This window comes from Phragmites australis, chromosome 17, assembly GCF_958298935.1.
Source record: "Phragmites australis chromosome 17, lpPhrAust1.1, whole genome shotgun sequence".
In the NCBI taxonomy this organism is placed as follows: domain Eukaryota; kingdom Viridiplantae; phylum Streptophyta; class Magnoliopsida; order Poales; family Poaceae; genus Phragmites; species Phragmites australis.
The window spans coordinates 10,249,909-10,272,137 of record NC_084937.1 but is presented as its reverse complement, the minus strand read 5'-3'; the positions used below and the strand labels follow the sequence as shown (position 1 = coordinate 10,272,137).

At 44.2% G+C, this 22,229-nt stretch overlaps 1 protein-coding gene across 6 annotated transcripts; it reads right to left on the bottom strand.

Moving 5' to 3' along the window:
* Positions 1-7,881: 7,881 nt before the first annotated feature.
* LOC133897382 (protein NEDD1-like) lies at positions 7,882-21,415 on the bottom strand. 6 transcript variants are annotated; one of them, XM_062338101.1, is made up of 11 exons: positions 21,077-21,091; positions 18,729-18,841; positions 18,189-18,298; positions 17,710-17,970; positions 15,475-15,579; positions 14,071-14,136; positions 13,762-13,983; positions 12,292-12,789; positions 11,599-12,180; positions 11,333-11,512; positions 7,882-8,338 (listed from the first exon to the last, which is right to left on the bottom strand). In XM_062338101.1, exons 4-11 carry the CDS (start codon positions 17,821-17,823, stop codon positions 8,228-8,230), a joined length of 1,878 nt encoding a protein of 625 aa, XP_062194085.1. In that variant the 5' UTR covers positions 17,824-17,970; positions 18,189-18,298; positions 18,729-18,841; positions 21,077-21,091; the 3' UTR covers positions 7,882-8,227. The 6 variants fall into 6 exon arrangements, with proteins under 6 accessions (XP_062194085.1, XP_062194081.1, XP_062194082.1 ...); XM_062338097.1 differs by lacking the exon at positions 18,189-18,298 and having other exon boundaries at positions 21,077-21,415; XM_062338098.1 differs by lacking the exon at positions 18,189-18,298 and having other exon boundaries at positions 11,620-12,180; positions 21,077-21,415.
* Positions 21,416-22,229: the final 814 nt, after the last annotated feature.

Below are 22,229 nucleotides of genomic sequence, written 5' to 3'. Positions count from 1 at the left end.
TTGGTTGCAGGAAATTCCCAAAGGTTAGGGTCGTGGTCGGGCTAATGCCAACTGGTCGTGCGGTGGGTCTGGGCTAGAGAGAGAAAGTTGATACTGCCAAAACTGGTCGTTGCGGGCCATCCCGGTGGGGGACCCTATATTCTTTACATCGACAATAGCCCCCAAGCTCCATCACGTATATGGTGATCTGAGTTGTTCTTCATAAAGGACGCGGTCAGACCTGGTTGTGCCACTTGGACCTTGGGTGAACAAGAGTTTTTCCCAGGGAGTGGTTGGCGACACAGTCCACCACCGTAGCCAGCTCAGGAAAATGCATCCCGAGGGGAGGTTAAACGTTCATAGAGAGAGAGATCATGGGAGAGAGAAAACTTGATGGCCACCAGGCTTCGAGAGGATTTCGGTTCCCAAAACGAGGGCCGATTTAATCCTATAAATTGAAGGGAAGAAGCCCCAGGAAACCCCTTCGCACTCCAAGCCCATTGCCCCCAATCTCCTCCTGTCTTTCTTGTCAAGACCACCATTGTGCTCCTAGTCCAAGTGCACCACCGTGAAGCTGAAGCAGATGTACGAGAATTGCCTGCTTCCGCGCCGCCCGTCTTTGGGATATCGTCCTGGGGGAGGTCCCTGCTCTTGCCAGGGAGAGATCGTAATCTTTGCCTTGTTCTTCTTGGCGGGTTTCGTCCCCTCCTTTTCTGAGTTCTTCTACACCGTTACCTCATTCTAGGATATCTGCCACTTCCATCTCAACCCAAACTCCATCATCATGTTGAGCATCTTCGCTCATATATGTGAAAACTTCATTGGGATAGAGTCGTGCCTTGATCTCTTTCGCTTTTTCTATACGGCCGAGGTGCAGCCTAGACCAGCCACCAGGAGCTACAGCTTTCATCTCCGTGATGGTATCATGAGCTTCTATATGGAGATGAATCTCAAATCATCGTGGTTGGGCTGGAGGGAGGAGTGGTTCTACCTCACGACCAATGACTCCTTTGACAACCTCATGCGACGGAAGCGCCGGCGTGCCACGTAGAGAGCTGTGGAAGCTCTCCCACGCCGTCTACCAAACTACTGTCCCTTGTCGGCCGGGTTAGAACGCTCGCAAAACTGGCCTGTTAGGGTCAGACGTCGTCCATGACTTCATCAAGCATCGGCTGTGTCCCCTATGATAGAGAGCACACCCTGCATATCTGTACATCAGGAGCGGTGAGTACACCCGGGAGAGCTCCGCATGTAACATCATAGTCGTCCCCCTATCACTATGTGTTGGCCGAGCGATGTCTTATTCCTTTTGATCAAATCTTTCCAACGAGGTCATCGACTTGCGGGTTAGGTTGCTGATGGCGATGGTCACCAAGAAGGGTGGCCCTCCATGTGTCCCCTTATGTGAGCTCCCCCCATTGGAGAGGGATCGAGTTAGACTGGTATGTTTAGCATTTTTCCAGGGTTTATTACTCAAGCCATTTCCTTGGTCAAGATCAAGGCTTAAGTCATTTTCAGCGTCTTCCCGAGGTAGATGTCCTGCGACCGATAATTGACAAGGTCGAGGAGGTCTTCTGGGAGATTGAACATGAGGGCCACCAGCCCTCACCGTCACCTATTGCTACCCCCGACACCCATGAATCTAGTCACGACATCAACCTATTAGGTCAGGGAGGCAACCAGTCTACTTAGGGTCAGTGATCGTGGGCAGCGGCTCTGCGAGTGGTGCCAACTAGTAGGAGGCCGACCTACAGTACCCCGACTAGACTCACCACAACCTGACACCCCGTGACCAGACCCGACCAGGCTAGGTGTGCCCCGACCAGGTTAGGTTTGACCCGAGGCCTCACGACCAGGCCCGCCGACTAGATGCTCCACGACCAGACCATCGTGGACCAAGCATTTGCGCAGTGTGGGAAGAGGCCAGCGGGGGACTCATCCACCGCGGAGTCATCCAAACGCGCTCGTGGGACCCTGAGTACTGGCTGCCCCATAGCGGGCTTGTCTTCCCCGACCAGTCGGTCTGGTGGCTTCGTGAGGAAGAGACTTGTGCTTAGCTCCCTGCCACTGCGGTAAGTTTCTCTGGGCAGCTATAGATACCTTGAATTTCCTTTTCTTCCTGATTCAGTAACTCTGTTGTTTGTTGTAGCTACTGTGACTCCTATCACAAGTCCTCCGATGGCGCCCCCGCAAGACGTTCCAGTCTCTCCACCAGCTCTAGTTTTGTCCTTTGGAGCATCGGCAATGGCTCCAATCCCTGTGGCCCCGATCGAAGAGCTCGTACCAGCCCCTGACTTGCTTCTCTGGTCAGCCGTATCCCCTCTTCTGTTTGTAGACAGGTCGAGGAGAAGGAAGCGGTGGCCAATATGTATGCCGAGCTAGAAAACAGCAAAGGTGTGACGAGCTCCAATGGGAGAAGGCTGAGCTTCCCGCCGAGCACTCCGAGCTCAAGGAAGACGAATGCACAACCCTTAGCATTCTCTAGGATGCCTTCAAGGTGCTGGCGGATCCACTGGGAGCCACCGAGCCAAAGGATAGCCGCACTGCCTGGGCCTGAGCCTACGCCATCAAGGTACTCAGAATACTTTTCTAAGCTCCCTGCCACCCTGGTGTTGAGGGGTGCAAAGGATGTGGTGTAAGCGGTGAGGTTGACTGCAGAGTACATTTTTTGGTGCTACCGCAATCGTGACCCAATCTTCAACCTGGACCTTGTCCGGGAGGGAGCCGTGGTCGCCGGACCCGAAGCTAAGGAGAGACTGCAGTGGGAGTGTCAATGGGGGGTGGACCACGTGGCGTCTTCTTTCGGGTGGAAGGCACTGGGGAGTAAAAATTCTTATTGTAACTTTTTTTCTGTAATATATTTGAATGAAGCCCTTCGTCCCGCTTTTCGCTTTCTGATGAGTTTGTATCGTTTGTGGCCGTAGAGTTCCTAGAGTATCTGAACCATCTGCCCGTACCGAGTCCCCATTTATGCTAACCAGTCCCCAAGCTCTTGGTGGACCCCCGACCATTCCCACCAATGATCCCACCGACCGGCGTATTTTGGGGGCAGCGGTCGAATGTGAGCTGGGGTTTGCAGTCGAGCGAGCGAGTATGCCGAGCGATCTTCAAGGTGTGTTATTCCGACACCTTAGCCACATGCTGGTCCCAAGTTACCCATGCAGGACTAGACCATCTAACTCCTATGTGACTTACGACCTGTCTCTTGACCAGCCTGCCGAGAGGAGCTACTTGCGGCGCAGAGGGATCTAGAGTGGGTGACCAGGGAAAACATCTGTAGAGAGAGGAATTTTATGACCGCCTTCACCGTTGTTAGGAGGGTTTGTTCGCGGCCCAAAAAGACCTAGAGCAGATGACCAAGGAGAGTGACAAGCGGCGAGTAACATTCTATAACCAACTCAGTCAGGCCTTTACCCCCTTCGACTCATTGCTTCAGTCCGCCGGTGTTCAGGTTCGCTCAACACATGGGAACACCGTGACTAGTCATATTGAGTGGTTTCTAGCGGCCTCCGAGGAGGCGCGTGGCCTTGAGTGGAGGATTCGTGGGACCGCTGGTGACCACCTTTTTGAGGTCGTAGTTTCCAACACCTGCCTTGCCCTTGCCTATGTCCGCAACCACTTCTCCGACCTGGACCTCTTACCGGTAGTCGGTGTCGGTTTTGAAGGTACTTGGATGACCACGGAGGAGCTCGGCTCCTATGCCGACTCATTTTTGTATGCCGTTCATTCTTGCCTTTGGACCGTCCTGTTTGACCCACTTAGGGGTATTTTTGGGTCCTAGGAGGAATATCTTGAGGTCGTTTGGAAACAGCCCTCGGGATTTATCTGAGTGGTTGCTTTGTAATGTACGATACTTGTCTTTATGTGGATTTTTTCTGTGATCGGGCGGTGAGTAACCTCGGAGTGCTCGTAGTGCCTAGGGAGGATCGCGTTGACCTGCTCGCTTAGCAAAGTTCCCGGGACTAAGGATGACCTTTAGGACGACAATCCTTTCGGTGGCAACTAGCGCTCGACCCGAGCTAAGGCCTGCGGCATTGTGGTCGTTAAACCTTGGGCGTTTTTTCCCAAGCAGTGTGCGAGCGATCAAGTTAGACAAATCCCATATCCTAATAGTTCTAGCCCCCGACTGTCTAGTTGGCGGAAGAAACAGCCAACCAGGCAGTCATGTTCTTGAAACGGAAACGCTTACAATTTGGTGCGATATCGTGCTTGTCCGTGAAGTCCTGCAACATAGGAAGCTTGGTTTTTTGGATTTGAAATACTTACAAGTCATGTTCCATGCTCGTCTGAAAGGTCCTGCAAAATAGACAAACAGGCTCATCGTCGAGCAGCCTTATACACGGAACTAGCGCTTCACGAGTTGTGTAATTTGCGGCCAACCCCCTGGCAAAATCTAACCCCTTGAGGTCGAGAAACTGAAGGTCGCCAACAACCTGCATTCAGCCTTGTGCTTGGTGGTCGCGGCCGCGCCTAAGGCCCTATTAGGAACTACCTGCTCGGGCCATAGAGCATGTTCGTAGAACTCTTCGCTCGAGTTTTGATCGTTGTCTTTACCAGGACATCTTGTCAGGCTCGACTAGCTAGCCATCCGAGACGACCAGCGTGCGACCACTGACTGGTGAATTGGGTTCTATTGTCCGTATCCGTGCCAAGCCACACTACCAGTGCTCGTATGGACTTTAATCGTTGTTGTGACGGTGATCTCCCTAACAGACTTGGTTTCGATCCACTTCATGAATTTTGACGATTGTCACGCGTAGGAATTTAGAATCACCTGGGGCTTTAGGGAATGGTCCCACGATGTCGAGCCCCCAGACAGTGAAAGGTCAAGAAAGTGGTATGGGTTGCAGTGCCTGGGCTGATAGGTTGGTATTTTGGTCGTGGTACTAGCACGAATCGCACTATTTCACATGCTCGCAAGCATCCTGGAGGGAAATGTGAGGTTCGACCTCTACGCATGCCTTCGATGATGTTGGGGAATGCTGTGCTCCCCCCATCATGAGTGATGTATTTCAGTAAAGAGTCATTGCTCCCTTGGTGGTCATCCCTCTACCAAGGAGGATTCTCGTGGTCTGCCCTCGTGACCCTTTCTGTTGACACAACGTCGCCAGGGGTTGCTTGATTCTGAAGGTAGTCCGAGATTTAATCCATTCAGGTCATACCCCAATCAAGCAAGGCGACCACATGATGGCCACCCGAGATCGACGGCACCAAGGGAGGCATTGCCTCTGAAGGTGTTGCCTCTGATGTTCCTTTTTCAAGCGAAGCATCCCTTCCACATTGGCCTGAGACCACGGTGGGTGGTCATGTGAATCTTTTTTCAAAGACTCCAACCGGGGCGGGTTCGCAAGAAGAGGCCAGACAGACCAGCCCGTCGGCCAAGGAGGTAGTCCTTGCGAGGGACATGCGTGACTTCCTGGTCGATGGCGCATTGCTCTAGCTTCCTCACTTCGGAGTGGTATGTCGCCATCGTCTACTCCGAGCACTAAAAACCCCTTGGCATCAGGGTTACACTGGTAGCGAGTCCCTCATCGCTAGTAAGCGTTTTTCCCCCGTGCGGGTGATGCTCGTGTTCCAGTTAAGAGACCCTCATACTCCGCTGCGCATTTAATAATGGAAAAAAAAGGATTGAACCATGTACATGACTATGCAAGGTCCTGTGCTCGTTCTTTCTTGGTCGGAGGAAGCGTGCCGCGTTTAGCGACTAGTACCATTTTGAAATCCTGCAAGATAGGACAAGGATTCCCTCTTCCTATCAATGGGTGGTCAGTGCTGAGGGAGGAGAGGGTTACAATTTAAGATTCTGGTATCCAATGGGAAGGGGTTGCTACCTATGTCAGAAGTGCAAAGTGTGGACCCTTCTGTTTGTCCTCGGGTTGAACTTGCTCGAAGAAACAACACACCCGATTAGTTTCTGGGTACTCTTTTACCTAATCGGATCATACCTGGCCGATGGTTTCGGTTTGTGCCACAGGGATGAGCTGTTGGCCGTCCCAACGTGGTGTGCACTCTTCTGGGTGGGTTGCAATCGATGAGGCCGGTTCCCTCGGAGCTTGTGGTCCGTGAGCCCCCATCGGCGTCGGGAACATGGATGCCTCTGCTACTCTTCGTCGAATCCCAAAGCCTTCGGATCCTGATCCAACGTCCTGAATCTGGAATACATCGAGTTTGTCTAGGTTGTATCCCATGAGGAACACCTCGCAGCGACTCGGATCCTCTAAGCGGGAGTTGCCGGTCGTCTAGGATTCAAACATGGGTAGCCCAAAATAATTTAACAGCACTTACCAGAACTTGAAAATGCACCCCCTACCTTGCGCGCCAATTATCGAGGGTTAATCCCTGATAGTGATTTTGGGATGTATCAGACGATGGGTGCATGATCTGTGTTTTAGGGGATGTGCCTGTGCTAATCTAAGAATACCAGAGTTTATCCAGGTTCAGACCCCCCTTGGGGTAATAGCCCTACATCCTGTGTATTCTTCTCATTGAGTATGTTTTCTCCTTTGCGTTTTTTTTCCTAGGGCCTCCTTGCCTAGGCGGACTCCCTTCCCCTTATAGCCCAGAAGGAAAGGAGTCTTACATGTGGGCCCATCAAATAGACCCATGCCTACCTAGACGATCTGCATAGGCTATCATTACAAGATACGCTTGCGCTGTGCATGTCCGGTAGCACTGAGATGTGCATCCCATCCGCTGGCCGCATCCTCGCTTGTCGCGTCCGGGTCGTCTGGCCTGCCCTGTCCTATCGACAGTTTCCCATGCGCGCCTGCCATTCCCTCTGTCGCGTCTGCGACCCATTAATGTTGCGGGACAAGACACGGTGACCCTGCGCCGGCCATGCCGCCTCTGCCGGAGTGAAACCCCTGAGGAAGGAAAACGACATGAGTAGCAGCATTAAATGAGGTTTGACAGGTTAGACGAGTACGTGCTCCACGACCAGAAGGGTTATTCGCGATAAATTCCCAAAGGTCAGGGTTGTGGTCGGGCTGGTGCCAACTGGTCGGACGGTGGGCCTGGGCCAGAGAGAGAAAGGTGATACTGCCAAAACCGATCGTTGTGGGCCATCCCAGTGGGGAACCTCTATATTCTTTACATCGACAACTACTAACACCTCTACCATTATCTATGAAGATAATACTACATGTGTCGCATATGTGCAATCGGGATATATAAAATGCAACTTAACGAAACATATCAACCCTAAATACTTTTATGCTCATAGACATGCTGTTGGGATTCCAGCACCTACTCTTCCAGGAAGTTCTATGCTTTCAATTTCATGACATCTCACCCCCACCCCATTCAATTGGACTCGAAAATCAAGTGCATAAAAAAATCAGAGTTTTTGTTTTGCCGCTCTTCAAAGACAGACTCAATTCTAGGAATCTTCTTAGAAGGAAAAACTTTCATATTGAAGGGGATGATTGTAGTTGTGTTCTCTACGCTTAGAATGTTAAAAAGACTACCTATCACATTTTCTTCACATGCCCGTTTGCCACAAATATTGGTTGACACTTAACATTGTATGCAACTATACAAGCCCATTCTTCTCCATGATCCAAAGGAAAAGCAACAATTTCAGTCCCTCTTCATGAAAATCTTCATGACTGCAGCTTAGGAAATTCGGAAGTAAGAAATATAAAAATCTTTCAAAGGGCTATGCGCTCATTTCAATATTGAGCGACTTGTTTTAGAAAGTGTTATTTTTCATTTGCATAGAATGAACAGCACTTCAAGTCTATCTGTCTCCTCTCGCCTTGACTCTGTCCTAGCCTTTTTCTCTCCCTTTTCTTGGATCTCCTTGGTCCAGTTAAAGAATAACACTATTAGCATTTCTGTGCACAGCTTTTCTTTTTCTCTTCATTTCTAATACAATATACAGTTTTAAAAAAAATCAAATGCTACGTTGCAAATCCCTCCGTTAGCATTTCACATAGGCTATCCAAAATCAGGACGCCCAGGTACAGCCACAATACATGGAAGCAGTCCAACATAACACAAAAAATAGAGGAATCAATATGCTTCTAAACTAAAGAGGATGCTATGTACAACCATGCCGAACACAAACTTCCTATTCGTCATGAACTAGACAACCAAATAATCAAATATAAGAATCATCTCCGGGACCTCCCTCAGAACCTGGTGTGTATTGATTGAATTGGGACCTCCCTCAGAACCTGGTGTGTATTGATTGAATTGTTCCACAAAGCACAACAATGTCAAACTAAGAACCATCCAAAATTACAGATCAGAGAAGTTGATGCCGGAGTTGTTGGTTCTCTCTTCTTAGTTGCTGCACTTCCTTTGTCAGGCCTTCCAGCTTCTCCAGTACCAAGTTCAGTACACCGGACATCTCCGTCTGTTTGTTGCAGGAAGGTTCATTATGTGAAAAGAAAAGATACTAAAATAGGATAAATAGAAACATCAAGCTATCCAAGCTCAGACTAGCCTACAAAAAATTGAGATGAAATGCAGTAGGTGCAAAGGGATGAAGGAAATGGAACAGATGAAGCTTTCCAACCAAAGATTTGGAACTTCAGACAAGCTATTGCAGGAGACCTATTTAACAAATTTTCTATGTCATGGACTCATCTGGTGGTAACAATTGTGCCAAACAAATACCAGCACAGAAGAGAAGAAAGCTGAACTCTTACTTTTTGATAAAAATGAAAATAAGTACCTCCTCCATTTTAGTATAGTTGACACTTTCAACCAAACTTTCGTTTGACAACACTTGACAACTCATGGTTACTTTCTCAAAGTGCCCCTATTGACTAGCCATCTCCCTCCACCTTTTAACCTCGTTTTGCTTTGTTCAAAATATGATTGCTATACATGTTTAGCCAAAAGTTTTAATTATTTGAGAAAGGATGGACCGAGGGAGCACAATAGCCAATTTGTTAGTCTTACAGATAACTACACTTAGTAGTGAAAACAAATCGATTATTTATAGATAATGGCTGTACCATATTGTTTTGAATTTCTCCAGATACTAAAGCGAATACGAATACATCAGGTACAAATAAAAATGTAAATAGTAGTATGCAATACAAATATGGAACAAATACGAATAGTCAAAAAGAGTGCAAACATGCTCACAAATATGCCTTGGATCATGAAAGCCAACTTAAATTGTATATATAACAAAAGAACACAAACAAGTTGCTTCATTAATTGATCTCATGTTCATCAGTCCATATTTTCAGCAACCAAACAACATAGATCATTGTAGTTCTAACGTTAACCATGTTGGCTTAGCTTAACCTAGATTATGTGTTTAGCAACTAACCTAATTAGCAAGATATAATTTCAATAAATTAGGTGGGTTAGCTTATCCCTTCCCACCGTTTTAGTGGTAAACTTATTCCTGGCTTCAAGGAGTTTATAGACCTCGACCAATTAAGTTCACTCACCATAACCGAAGGGTGACTGCGGCGTTAAACCCAGTGTTACCTGGACATGGACACAGGTGTTGGAATCCAACTCGGACTCGGGTGTCCGATTCGGCAAAGAAAATTTAGACACGCGAAATACAACTCGGAATCCGACACGGGTGTCGGAATCTGACTCGGATTTAGGGTGTCCGATTCGGCAAATAAATTTGAACACAGGTGTCCAGGTAACAGAGGTTAAACCCCTAAACAACCTCTTAACCCTGAAGCAAACAAGACATACAAGAATATAGATGACATCTAAACGAGAAAACAAAATATAACTTACCAAACACCCTTGCTTTAGAATCAGACAGTTCACCACAGACACTTGTGTGAGTTACACCAGTAAGCTTGTGATAGTGTATCATCCTAGAATTTTTTAATCTTATAGAAATATCCCTTATTTGAAAAACCATTTTCTAACTTTCGTAATAAAATTATTTAATCTCAATAAAATACAAGTTGATAAAAGTGCAAATATGTTACTTGAATTAAAAAAGGTTCATTTTAGATCTCAAGATTTTTCCGAGACTTCGTAGTGTATTTTGGTGATTTAAATGAATTCTCTGTATGCAAAACATTGATTCATTTATGAATATCCAACTCTGTATTTGTATTCAACGAATAGTGTGGCTTCCATATCCAATAGTACCGATAGTCCATATTCATATCCAACTCAGATTGACCAAAAATTATCCAAGCCATTTAATCCCCTACCTAATAAACCACTAAGCAAGATAGTTGAGCGATATAACCGTACTTTCATACTGTTTAGTTCAGTTGTCACGGCCGAACACCAGTGGATTGATAACCCCCATAGGACAACTGAGCCACCTGATTGGTCGTTATAGGTCCTACCTCTTGCCGCCAGTGGCCAGTGACACAACTGCACAAGTGAAGCAGATCTAGCTATGCTAGCTAACATGCCTAAACCACAATAATGGCTACACGTTACATAAAGCTCTGTTCGGCCGTGCAGTAATTTTCAAAACATGATTTTATTAAGATATACAATTTGTTGAAAGCATCTCTGTTTTTGAGACATAACAGTGAAATCCTACTGAAATTAGTAGGGCTGATTCCATAGAGCAGCACATAGCACAACACAAATTGGACATAGATGCGCTGCAAAGTATCAACGTATTTTTCACAAAGATAAAATATCAATTCCAGTGCTGATGTCATGTTACTAGGTAACTATGTCTCTAATATTAGCTATATCGACATTATTGGTCAATGGATTATGTTGTCTATATAGGACGTACGTGATATTGAGACTCGAGACAATAACAAAAATTGTGCATGCTTCGCTCATCTATCATTGTGAATATTGATGGCTTCCAATCACATTTACCAAACATATCATCATGGTGTTAAATGGGCTAATAAAGCTGGGCCTATGTTGCCCCTGGTGGTCCTATACTCCTATAGCTGCTACAGCTGACATCCTAGCTCACTTATCCACGGTGACTGATAAATCATATGCACTGCACAATCCAAGAAAGTGAATATTTTTGGCAAATTACACGACTTTGACAGAAGGCGCTAAGTGAGGGTAGCAAAGAAAAGCATAGGTGATAAGGGACAAATGAAATAGGGAAGTTATGATCATAGCACGTCTGCAATCGTAAATTTGTAATACTTCTTTCTGTCCTGACATGGGCCGCTATGATCACCTGATAAGCATATTGGATTTTAAAAGAAGCATGCTATTATACAGATCTAGGTGAGCTCGCCACACATAACCTATTATGCAGGTCTTGCATGACATTGGAGCAGATTGTATAGGTGTTTGCCACAGAGAACCGGATGAAGTAGTTGGCAGGCTGGGAAACATATTGAAGCTACCAAGTGAATAATGGAAGCAGAAAGAGAAAGGCCACAAAGCAACTCCGTGAAAGACTGTAGAAAGTCTTTACCTCCTGCATTTGAAATTGCCTTAGAAGTTCAATATGGAGATTTCTCGCATCCTCATGGATGGACTTCTGAACAGACCCTAGAGATTCTTCAAGCATGTGCTGCACATACTGAAGTGAGAAGGAAGACGCTCCCTGTTGATCAGTTGAACCTGAGGTTGGCAACTGTGGTGGCACTACCCCCTAATAAAATAACATACAGCCATTTCATTAGTAAATCATCCCTCCATGAACTTTAGTCAAACAAGTAGCAAACAAGCAAATCTTACATTGATTGATAGAAGGCTTGCAGATGAAGAGGGGGTTACCACTTCTTGTCTTGACAAAAGACTACTGGGCAGCTCATCTTTTGTTTCTGCCCCTGTCTTCTTTGATTTTGGTGAACTAAATGTTGAAGCTAATCCTTCACTAAAAACAGAAGATGAGCTCATTCTGTCAGCATAGGTTGACAGTCTCCACGTAGAAATGTATTGTGCTGCTCCTGGTAGATCAGAATTCACTGATGACACAGTCTTCGAAGCATCGGATGAGGGAAGTGAACTCTGAAGGCTAGCAGATGATGTATCCAGGGAAGAGTGTGCATTGCTCAAGATGCCCTTGTTTTGTAGGTTCATTAAAATGTTACTTGTTAGAGAACCTTTCAGTGAGTGACTGGCAGTTGAAGCTGAATCTTGTAAGCCTGGAAATGCCAAGCTGCCAGTCGGAAAGGCTGAAGCCCCAAAGCGTGAGATTTGTTGGCGCTGAGTTAGCCTATCTGGTAATGCAGTTCCGGTTGATGTCTCTGGCGAAGATATAGACGGTTCACTCTTCCATGGTGGCACAGATGTGGTGGTCATAGATGAGGTGCCATCCTGCACAATGGAAATATGTATAACAACATTAAAAAAGGTCACATGGGTTATCCTTCCATGACAGGAACATATGACCCGTCAAACAATAATACATAAGTTTTCATGGAGGACCTGTCTTGAATTTGCAAGAGACCTCCAATCTGAGATTGGATGTGGCTCATTATTGTCTTCAATACACGGAAACTTCCGGGTCGTTGACAATTTCTTTTCTCCTTTGTGATCTCTTTTTGTATCATCACTTCCATGCTCATCCCACCAGCTGCCGCTAGATGGTGTGAAAGGTTGGATATCAACAACTGGAGAAAATACATCCATATCATCCTTGAGATTATAGTTACCACAAGGAGCCTGTAGCTTCGATAGCGGTCCTCCAGACAGCAGACAAGTTCTATATGGATTCTCCTCTGTGGTAGAAGGGTTTGAGATCAAAGAAGAGCGAAGACTTGGAGTGACTGCTCCAGAAGGAAAGCTTGTAGTTGTGGCCGAAGGCAAGGGATCTGGCATAAGAACAGACTCTTCCTTAGTTACCCCCAGAAGAGCAACTTCAGAAGAACTGTTCTCATTAATAATGACGGGCTTTGACCGTTGCCAACATAAACCTGTCACAGCCTGATGAAAATTGTAAATTCAGAAATGTTAAAGAATTTGAAAGAGTAGTGTGTAGATATAAAAATTTTGCGAAGCAGTTTTATGTATAAGCTAATACCACTTCTTTTCAACCACGTTTGACTTAAACAGGTTAATTATCACTTATCAGATTGGCATGACAACAATTCAACAAAAATACATAAACAACGATTCAACAGATAGTGCAGGCAGGCATACCTTATTTTAATGTTTGTCAACCTCCGTAGTATTACTATCAACATGCAATATTCTAGAACTAGATAAACCTAAGTTACAATACATGTTTTAAATACTCTCTCCATTTCTTTTTATAGGATGTATTAGGATTTGATCATTAATTTCTCAAAATCAGTATCGTAATAAAAGATATGTGAAATATGAATCTATTGACACAACTTTTGTACACTAAATATGCACATAATTTGACTAATTGTTGGTCAACACTTACAAAGTTTGACTTTTTCAAATCCTAATAGTGTTAGTATCAGAATAGTTGAAAATAACATTTAAGGAAGACTAAGCAGTAGGCAGAATGACTGAATTGCTCATAGTAAATATATAAAAATTTACCACAGCAACAAAAACCAATATCTAAAATAAATACAATTCCATATTCTCCGAGAGGTTGCTGTTTTGGATGGAGTACTAATATAAAGCCAAAAGGTGAAAAGACTTCCACATCATGACAAGAGACAGGAATACACTTCTGTCAGTCATTCAGGGTCAAATATAAAAGTTCCAATCGTACCTGAACTACTGTTAGTATCAGCAAACACATGTGCTCCACTAATAAGAAACAATAGTAGTAATTAGCATATTTATTATACAAGTGGAAATGTTATGCCAATATGTGTCCAAATTCAATATACAAACTACCCCAGAGAACAGTATTATCTGTAAGTCAACAATAATTTGCACACCAATGAGAAAAAAGTGAATTGTATGGTTTCACACCTCAGAGCTATTGTATGCACGAAGAATGGTCAATGGCTGGGGTTTTCCCCGAACATCATAGAATACAACGCGCCCACTATTTGTGCCTGCTGCTAATATAGTACCATCATCATTGAATGCCAATGAGGAGAATGGGGCCTCATGAGGAATAGTGTGTGTTGGTCTTCTCGACCCTGAATCTAGTGTGTATAACTTCTTGTCCAGGCCAACTGTAGCAATTATCTACAAGAACAAAATATGAACCTCAATTACAGGCAAGTCATTATTAATTGAGACATGAAACACCAGCCCTATTTACAATCACAAAACCTTATCGCTGGACGACGAGATACAAACACCACTTGTGGGTGCAGAATGTTGCTTCAGCCATGACACCTGCACAATCACATTAAACAAATCCAGAATTTTCAGCAAGCACAAGCATGATAAAGTTTATAAGCAGATTAAGTCGTCATAAAGAGCAAGTACCATGCAGATCACTATTTTAATATTTTCTGAAACTAGCAATGTTATTCAGCACTTATATGAATAGATAATTGTTAGCTTAGTTAAACATACTTATTTTTTCTAAAATTACTCAACAAAATAAACAAATTTTAATCACAGCTTAAAGAAAATGCTAAGATGATTGCTGTATCTGCATGTATTTTAGCTCAAATCAGAGTTGTCAAATATAAATAAATCAAGGAAGCCCAAATTTAAGTCTCCAAAAAATGAAGATGGCCCTGGTGGAAAAAGATATAGCTAGCAATGTTCTAAAATGGACCCTGGATGACCATCTAGGTGCTGGTCGCTACCATCCATCATGAATTCCGTAAAAACAGCGAGCTAGGTGGCCAGCCTATCTCAGCCTCTCAACGGTCAAAGGTGGAGCTTGGCACAGCTGCAAGGCAGAAAGTAGGCTAGTGATGAAGGCAAGGCACAAAGGGATGGAAGAGTGAGATGCAGTTGGAACTTGGAAGATAGCTTATGGTTTGTTAAGGGCTGTTTAACATTAAGCTACCAAAAACTCAGCCCATCAGGCTGATCCAGCCTAAGGGCCAAGTCCACATGGCCCAGCCATGGCTCCAGCTCACTTCGTCTTCTGTTTTCACCAACATTCCTATTTTCAACCCATGTGACTCCATCTCCGCTCTTCCCACTCAAAGCACCACTCCTGTATGCCCAGCAACTGCCTAGGTGCCTTAGGCACTTTTAGAACACTGGTAGTTAGTGTAGCTTTCTCTAATGGCGTCACAACAGGCATACCATGAGGCAATATGACGGTGATTGCACAAGAAAATAAAATGATTTTATGATACATATTGCTAGCATTACTATCCATGGATGGAAGCGTATGAAAGTTAGCAATCCACGTACCAAAACCATAACTTATGCATCAGTCTCCTTATACCATTATTACTTTTATTTGTTACTATTACTAGTACCTTTATTATTATTATTGTTTTCACATCATCTTTATAATTGGATCTTGTGGGTATCATCTCCAGCCTACCTTAATTTGCTTGGGACAAAGGTTATTCTTGTTGTTGTTGTATTGCTGGCATTACTATCAGTAATTTAATTGCATATCATAAAAAAATTCAATAAGCTATCTTTAGGGTTGTATTCTACTTTGATGTTAATAGTTAAACTATATAACTCTTCCTCACAAAAAAATATATAACATATGAATAATAGGAGAATAGGTACAACACCATGCAATTTTGGTACCTTCGGAGACCTTGCCGTTGTATCCCAAAGATGCACAGAACCATCATCTCCAGCTGTGACCAATAAATGCCTATTGTTTCGTGAATAATCAAGCACTCTCAGAACCTGACCTTGCATAAATAATACAATAAAATTAATTTTTTTTTCTCGAAAACACGGAAGAGCTGCGTTTCATTTCATTAAAGAAGAGAACAAAGTATAACACCGGTTTTTTATCACTGGCATACCACCGGCAGGAGAGCTACATTTCATTTCATTAAAGAAGAAGAGAACAAAGTACACACACGCGTCACACGCATAAAAAAACACAAACAGGAGAAGGATCCTAAAAAACTACCCCGACCATAGCCTCCAGAGCTCCATAGCTCCGGCCGCACACCACATGCCTCCTTCCTCATCCACTTCCCTCACCACGACGTCCACACTAGGTGTAGCACCGTATAAGACACACTCATTGCGATGCTTCCAAACCTCCCAAACAACTAGAATTATGACTGAGTTAAGACCCTTCTTTAGCTGCTTGTCGACCTTTTTAATCACTCGGCACCACCATCTAGAGAAAATGGTTTTATCAAGCTGTGGAGTTAATGCTTGCAGCCAGAGTTCTAGAAAATAGTATACCACACTTGTCTCGAGAACACACAGGACCAGCAAATGTTGAATATTCTCATCCGCCTGATCACAAAGAGGGCAGGTAGCCGGGTGCGGTAGCCCTTGTTTGGCCAATCTATTTGCAGTCTGACATCTTTTCAGGATTGCAAGACAAATAAAGAACTTACATCTTGGAGGCGCCCAACTCTTCCATCTACGTCTCCATGGTGCAAATCTGATGGACCCCTCAAAGAAAGCACCATAAGCTGACTTACAAGTGTATACCCCGGAGCCAGATAGTTTCCATACATGCTGGTCTTGGACACCTTGTTGGAGCACGAACCCTTCAACCAAGTCCCAAACCTGGAGATATTCTTCCAATGCCCTAACAGAGAGAGCCCCTGTAATGTCAGCCACCCACCTTCTGTTCTCCAGCGCCTATTCCACTGTCCTTTGGGTGCTTATGCACCGAGAAACAAGTCTAATGAGGTTTGGGGCAAGCTCTATGAGTGTCCTCCCATGCAACCACTAGTCAGTCCAGAATTTGGTGTTTGAACCATCACCTACCAAGGTCAAAGTGGCCAAAGCAAACAAAGCTCTCGAATTTGGATGAACTTGTACTTGCAAACATGCCCAAGGCCGAGATGGCTCCGTCTTTCATAGCCATAGCTATCTCATGCGAAGAGCCCAGCCAAGAGTAGCCAAATCATGAATAACTAAGCCACCAAATTGGATCGGTCGGCACACTCTCCGCCAAGAGACAAGACAATTACCACCATTGGCATGCTCCTGTCCTTTCCAAAGAAATCCACTTCTCTTATCAATAGCTTTGAGCACCCATTTAGGGAGGTCCATGGCAGTCATCCGATATATGGTAGTAGCAGTAAGGACAACCCGAACCATAGTTAATCTTCCAGCCTTATTCATCATAGAAGCTTTCCATGCTGGTAGGTGATCATCCACCTTGTCCACAAGGGGCTGCAACTTAGCTTTAGTAGGTTTTTTAAGGGATAAAGGGAGCCCCAAATAAGTACATGGGAAATTCTTTACTTGACAAGGCAACTGATCTTCCTTACATTGAATTGGCATCACAGAGCTCTTAAGAATATTGGTCTTAAATCCCGAAGCGATGCTAAACACCTCTAGTACTTGCTTAATCAAGTCCATGTCTTCAGCAAGTAGCCTTAGGAATACGACCACGTCATCAGCATATAATGAAACACGATGTTGTAGACCCCAAATAGAGAGTGGTTGTAATAGACCATCCTATCATGCTCGACTGATTTAGGAGTTGAATACATCCATTATCAATATAAATAGCATGGGGGAAAGGGGGTCTCCCCGCCTGAGACCACGGTGATGTATGATCTCCTCTCCTGGCACTCCATTTAAAAGCGCCCTAGTTGATGAGAAGGACAGCAATCTGCACAAGATGTTAAAATGGAGACCAAAAGAGGTTACACCATCGACGACCAAAACCCAAACTTTGCAGTACTTCAAATAAAAATGGCCAAGAGATTGAGTCGAAAGCTTTGGATATATACAATAAAATTAGAAGGCCAAAATTCCAAATTCTGGTATTATTAGAACATATTAAGAGGCCAGAGCATTTTACAGAATTACAAAGAGAAGTAAATAAATTACCTGTCCATTTGGATCACTAAGTTCAGCAGCACATGCTCCAGAAGCAAGATTATGAAGAATGAGATCTCCCTTCATGCTGATAGATGCCAAATGTTCATCTTTGCAATTATACATTACACCGGTAATGGTGTCAGTGTGGCCACTTAGCCATTTGGTACATCTCTTTCGCTGCAAATCCCATATCCTAACAATATGGCCACTACCACCAGAGCAAAGATATCGAGAACCTTTGTTGCTAAAACTGATAGAATATATGCACTCCTGATAAGAAAATATAGGTTGTCAGGTTCAGCCACACGCTCGTATTTAGTAAATAAAGGTTCAAAATGTCACCAGATGATTATTCAGTGAGAGAGAGAGCTCAAAGCCATATGCGCATGTCAGGCGCAAGACAGAAAATTTCAGCGCAACGAAGCACTACACTGGAATTTTTATGTGTTAAGGTGGCTAAAAAATCTAAACAAGAGCATAAAAGAAACCTATAATACTGTAAAAAGATGTCATTGTAATTTCCAACGTTCTTTGTTACCACCGCAAACAAGAAACCTGAACGAGTTTCACTGCAATTTCCAATGTTGCTTTGTTGCCACTGCAAACAAGAAACCTGAACGAGTTTCTAAATTTAAGTGACCTAAAAAGCTAAAAGGTAATGTTAGAAAATGGCACAAGGCATTGACCCTCAGGGGTTTTTGGGTATGCCATTTAATTTTATTCTCAAACTACTTTAAAGTAAAGACATAGGTCCAGTGCAGGAAACTGAACTAAATTTAGTATGCTTCTTTGCTGGTGGTCATCAAAGTAAAGGAAATAAAGCTAAGAAATTGATAGCCAATGTAACAATATCGATGAGCAAGAATTTGAAATTGCCAGCCTGCCATTACTAATAGATAAATAACATATTTGATAGATGTTGGATAGATGCTGAATGGAATCTTACATCAAAAGGAGTAGCACATGCATGCTCCGTAACAGCGTAAGGCAAAAGATGTGAGCACAAAATCGTAATAATGCACTGATACCTCTATATCATCGCCACGATCAACAGTTGATGCAGGTAGCTGTCCTACATTTTGACCTTTTTTATGCCACAATGAGATCTTTTTATCATCCCCGGCACTTGCTACAATTAGATCTGCAGGTTGCAAATGAAATACCTGTGAGTGCTAGTACTTGTAGTGCAGGTTGATCATGCAATTCAATTGTGGAATCATTTCTTCAAGATATCGAGCTTAACCTATTGTCGAATAAAATTCAGCTAGTGAAACACAATGGTAGACTCAGTGTAACTTAACAGACATTTCAGTGATCACTAAAAATAAAAACAAAACCAGAACAGTTTCATAGTTTTCAGATGCCAAGCATTGAAAAATTATATTAAATTTCTGTAGCACTGAATGCATGAAAGCAATGGATACCCTGTCGTTCACTGCTTTACTGGTTGAAGTTGTTGCATATCTCCTACTGTAGAACATGGATAAATAAATAAATAAATAACATTATGGGAAGACTGGAAGTTGACCTTTTACCCAGATTGCTCAGGGATATATATTGCAAGTAACTTTGAGCATTAACAGGATAACTTGTCTAGCTAACATCTGCAGTTGGATAATTTTGCTAAGGACGAAGAATACTAGTTTAAGGCTCCATTTGTGGAAGCCCCATATTCAACTTAAAGCCAACAGAAATTGAAGCTTTTTCAAAATTTCTGGGCGATATTCTAAGAACTGCAGTGTTAAGGAACAATAGGCAAAACCCAAATACATGTGCACAGCGATGCAAAATGCAAAGTTTATACAGAAAGCGCAAGCGTGACACTGTTGGGGAAAGGTCCAGGCCTACAAAGAGACCCACATAGAAAGGCAGCCCATGTAAAGGCCTAAGGGCCACCTTGTAATATTTGTACCTCACCAAAAGTTGGAGAGAAAATTTCGCATCTCCCCCACACCTATATAAAGGACCCAAGGGGTCATGGGTAGGGGAGATTCCTCCCACCTCCACTCCTCTCTTTTTGCCCGGATTAAAACCCCTTTGGTACTGTAGTTGGAAATGATTCCAACAACTGGCGTCATCCGTGGGGATTGAACCCACGACCACACCTATAAAAAGGACCCAAGGGGTCATGGGTAGGGGAGATTCCTCCCACTCCACTCCTCTCTCTCTTTGCCGAAGCCTCGGCAACAGCCTTCATTGAGCCTCCTTCGTCGAGGACGAGGATGTACCTTCGACTTCGGCTACGGAGGAAGGTCTACCTCCGCCGAAGACCCCTTTCGCCGAGTGAGATGAAGCGTAGTTATAAGAGTGTATCTAACTCCAGCAGTCATGTAAAGGAAAATCAGTGCTATGTACGCGCTCTTTTCTCCATGCCTTTTTTTCCCACTGGGTTTCTGAGATTGAGTTTTTAGCGAGGCGTACATGTCAGCAATAAACTTTAGCCCTTTTCAAGTCATAGTTGTTCACCCCGCTGTCCTATTGGAGCTTGCAGTTGAGGGACTACTGTTAGGGGAAAAACCCAGGTCTACAAAGAGGTCCACGTAGAAAGGCAGCCCATGTAAAGGCCCAAGGGCCACCTTGTAATATTTGTACCCCACCAAAGATTGGAGAAAAAATTTCACCTCTCCCCCACACCTATATAAAGGACCCAAGGGGTCATGGGTAGGAGAGATTCCTTCCACCTTCACTCCTCTCTCTTTGCCTAGATCGAACCCTCTTTGGTACTGTAGCTGGAAATAGTTCCAGCAGACACGAAACAGCTGGCTACCTCAATCTGCCACAGAAAATCAATGCTCCTTAAAATTTCTCTGAACATAAAACTACAAAGTGAACTATTTCAACAAGTACGCGGAGCAGCAGTGCATTTGATTTCTTAAAAATTCTTTTCCTTTTGTAAATGGAACTCTGACAAACAACAAACATTGTAACCATCAACAACTACTGAATATGAATAATCTCGGTAGCCCCAAACAGCCTCTTGATTAATAACACTCCACCTGTTGATTATTTACGTCTACTGGATCAGATAAAGCTCGGCAACTAATCAGCACAAAATTAGATCACGATGAGAGGGCCACAGGCTGCTGGGTCAAGTCACGGTCTTACACTGGCTACCCGTATAACCACCGCACTAAATAGATACTACAAATTCAGAATTGCGGCCGTACATTCCGTAATTCCGCGTACAACTCAGGACACAAGTGACGAGAGTCTTCCGCGATTCAAGCATAATGTAGCGAACGACAGCAAGCTACTATCGACGAGGAACCCAAGGGCCGGATCGAATCAGCCCGTGCTCATACTGGCTACAGATCCTCGCGTGAGCGAAGCAAAGCGACCGAATTGGGGAGATCTGAGAGGAGTTGGGGGCACTTACTAGTGTTGTTCCACTTGACGGCATTGACGGGGTGGCCGGGCGCGGGGGTGTAGGCGAGGACGCAGGGGTCGCCGGATTCCACAGTGACGTCGAAGAGCTTCACCGTGTCGCCGCCGCACGTCGCCAGCAGCGGCGCCGCCGGATCCACGAACCCCATCGGACCACGGGCGGCGGCGGTTTGCAGATTTAGGGTTTGGGGGTCGGGGCGACGAGGCCGGGTTTGGAGGTGCGGCGGCGGAGGAGGAGGAGCAGATTTGAAAATTGGAATGGTTTTGGAGTGTTCATTGTTCGGGTGGGAGTGAAACCGGCTGGTGACGTTGAGGGGAGGGAGACGACCCCCCCCCCCCCCCGCCCCGCGCCGGCTGATCTGCGCGCTAATGTGCATAACACTGTTGGGTGCCACGGTGGGCACGTCCAGTTCGTGTTGGCACTTTTCCCTTGCAAATTACTCACTATTGTTGTAGTAATTCACGCACTAATCACAGAAGAATTTAAAAAAACAGTACATAAAAGACTATAAGATTAGTCTAATATCGTTCCATTTTATTGATAATTATATATACGACTTGTAAACCCCTATTCTTCTTATACCAGAGAGGAAGAGGTTTCATTCATAATGGAGGAGTAATATAGGACTAAATTTTCTACAACTAACATCATGCTCATGTCATGTTAAAAACTCATTTTGAAAATCTAGTGAGAAAAATGGTAAGAAGAAAATAGTACATAGTTCACGTATATTGCCATTGCACATGTTATGTTATTAAAAACCTCATATTAAGGAAAACTTGTGGGACAAAATTCAACCAAAGAAAAAAAAAGTACAATATTTAACCTTTTCAGATTTGATGGTGACTCACACAATTCTTCTACCTTGATCTCATGAACCATGATGATCATATGGTCTACTTTTGCCCAAGTTTAAAGTAGACTTTGTTATCTCCTCCTTGAACATAGAAGCTAAATGTATTTGATTTATGAACCTAACACATCTGTCTTGTGCTAAGGTCTGAAGTCTTACTCACACACATGGCAAACTCTTAGCACGCCATGTGTGTGAGTAGTGGCTAAAATGGGTTTATCTGATCTAGTGCATTGGTGTTTGCTCATAGCCTTTGATCATGGTAGTCAAGTGATTAAGGAGATTTTTATT

What these genes read in the sequence shown, in the direction of transcription:
- LOC133897382 (XM_062338097.1), bottom strand. Translation starts at nt 21,233, where the DNA reads ATGGGGTTCGTGGATCCGGCGGCGCCGCTGCTGGCGACGTGCGGCGGC. An exon ending in TTAGTGATCCAAATGGACAG is followed by an intron (nt 15,580 to 17,709) that starts GTAATTTATTTA and finishes ATGCAAGGTCAG; the next exon opens with GTTCTGAGAGTGCTTGATTA. An exon ending in CAACGGCAAGGTCTCCGAAG is followed by an intron (nt 14,137 to 15,474) that starts GTACCAAAATTG and finishes GTGATTGTGCAG; the next exon opens with GTGTCATGGCTGAAGCAACA.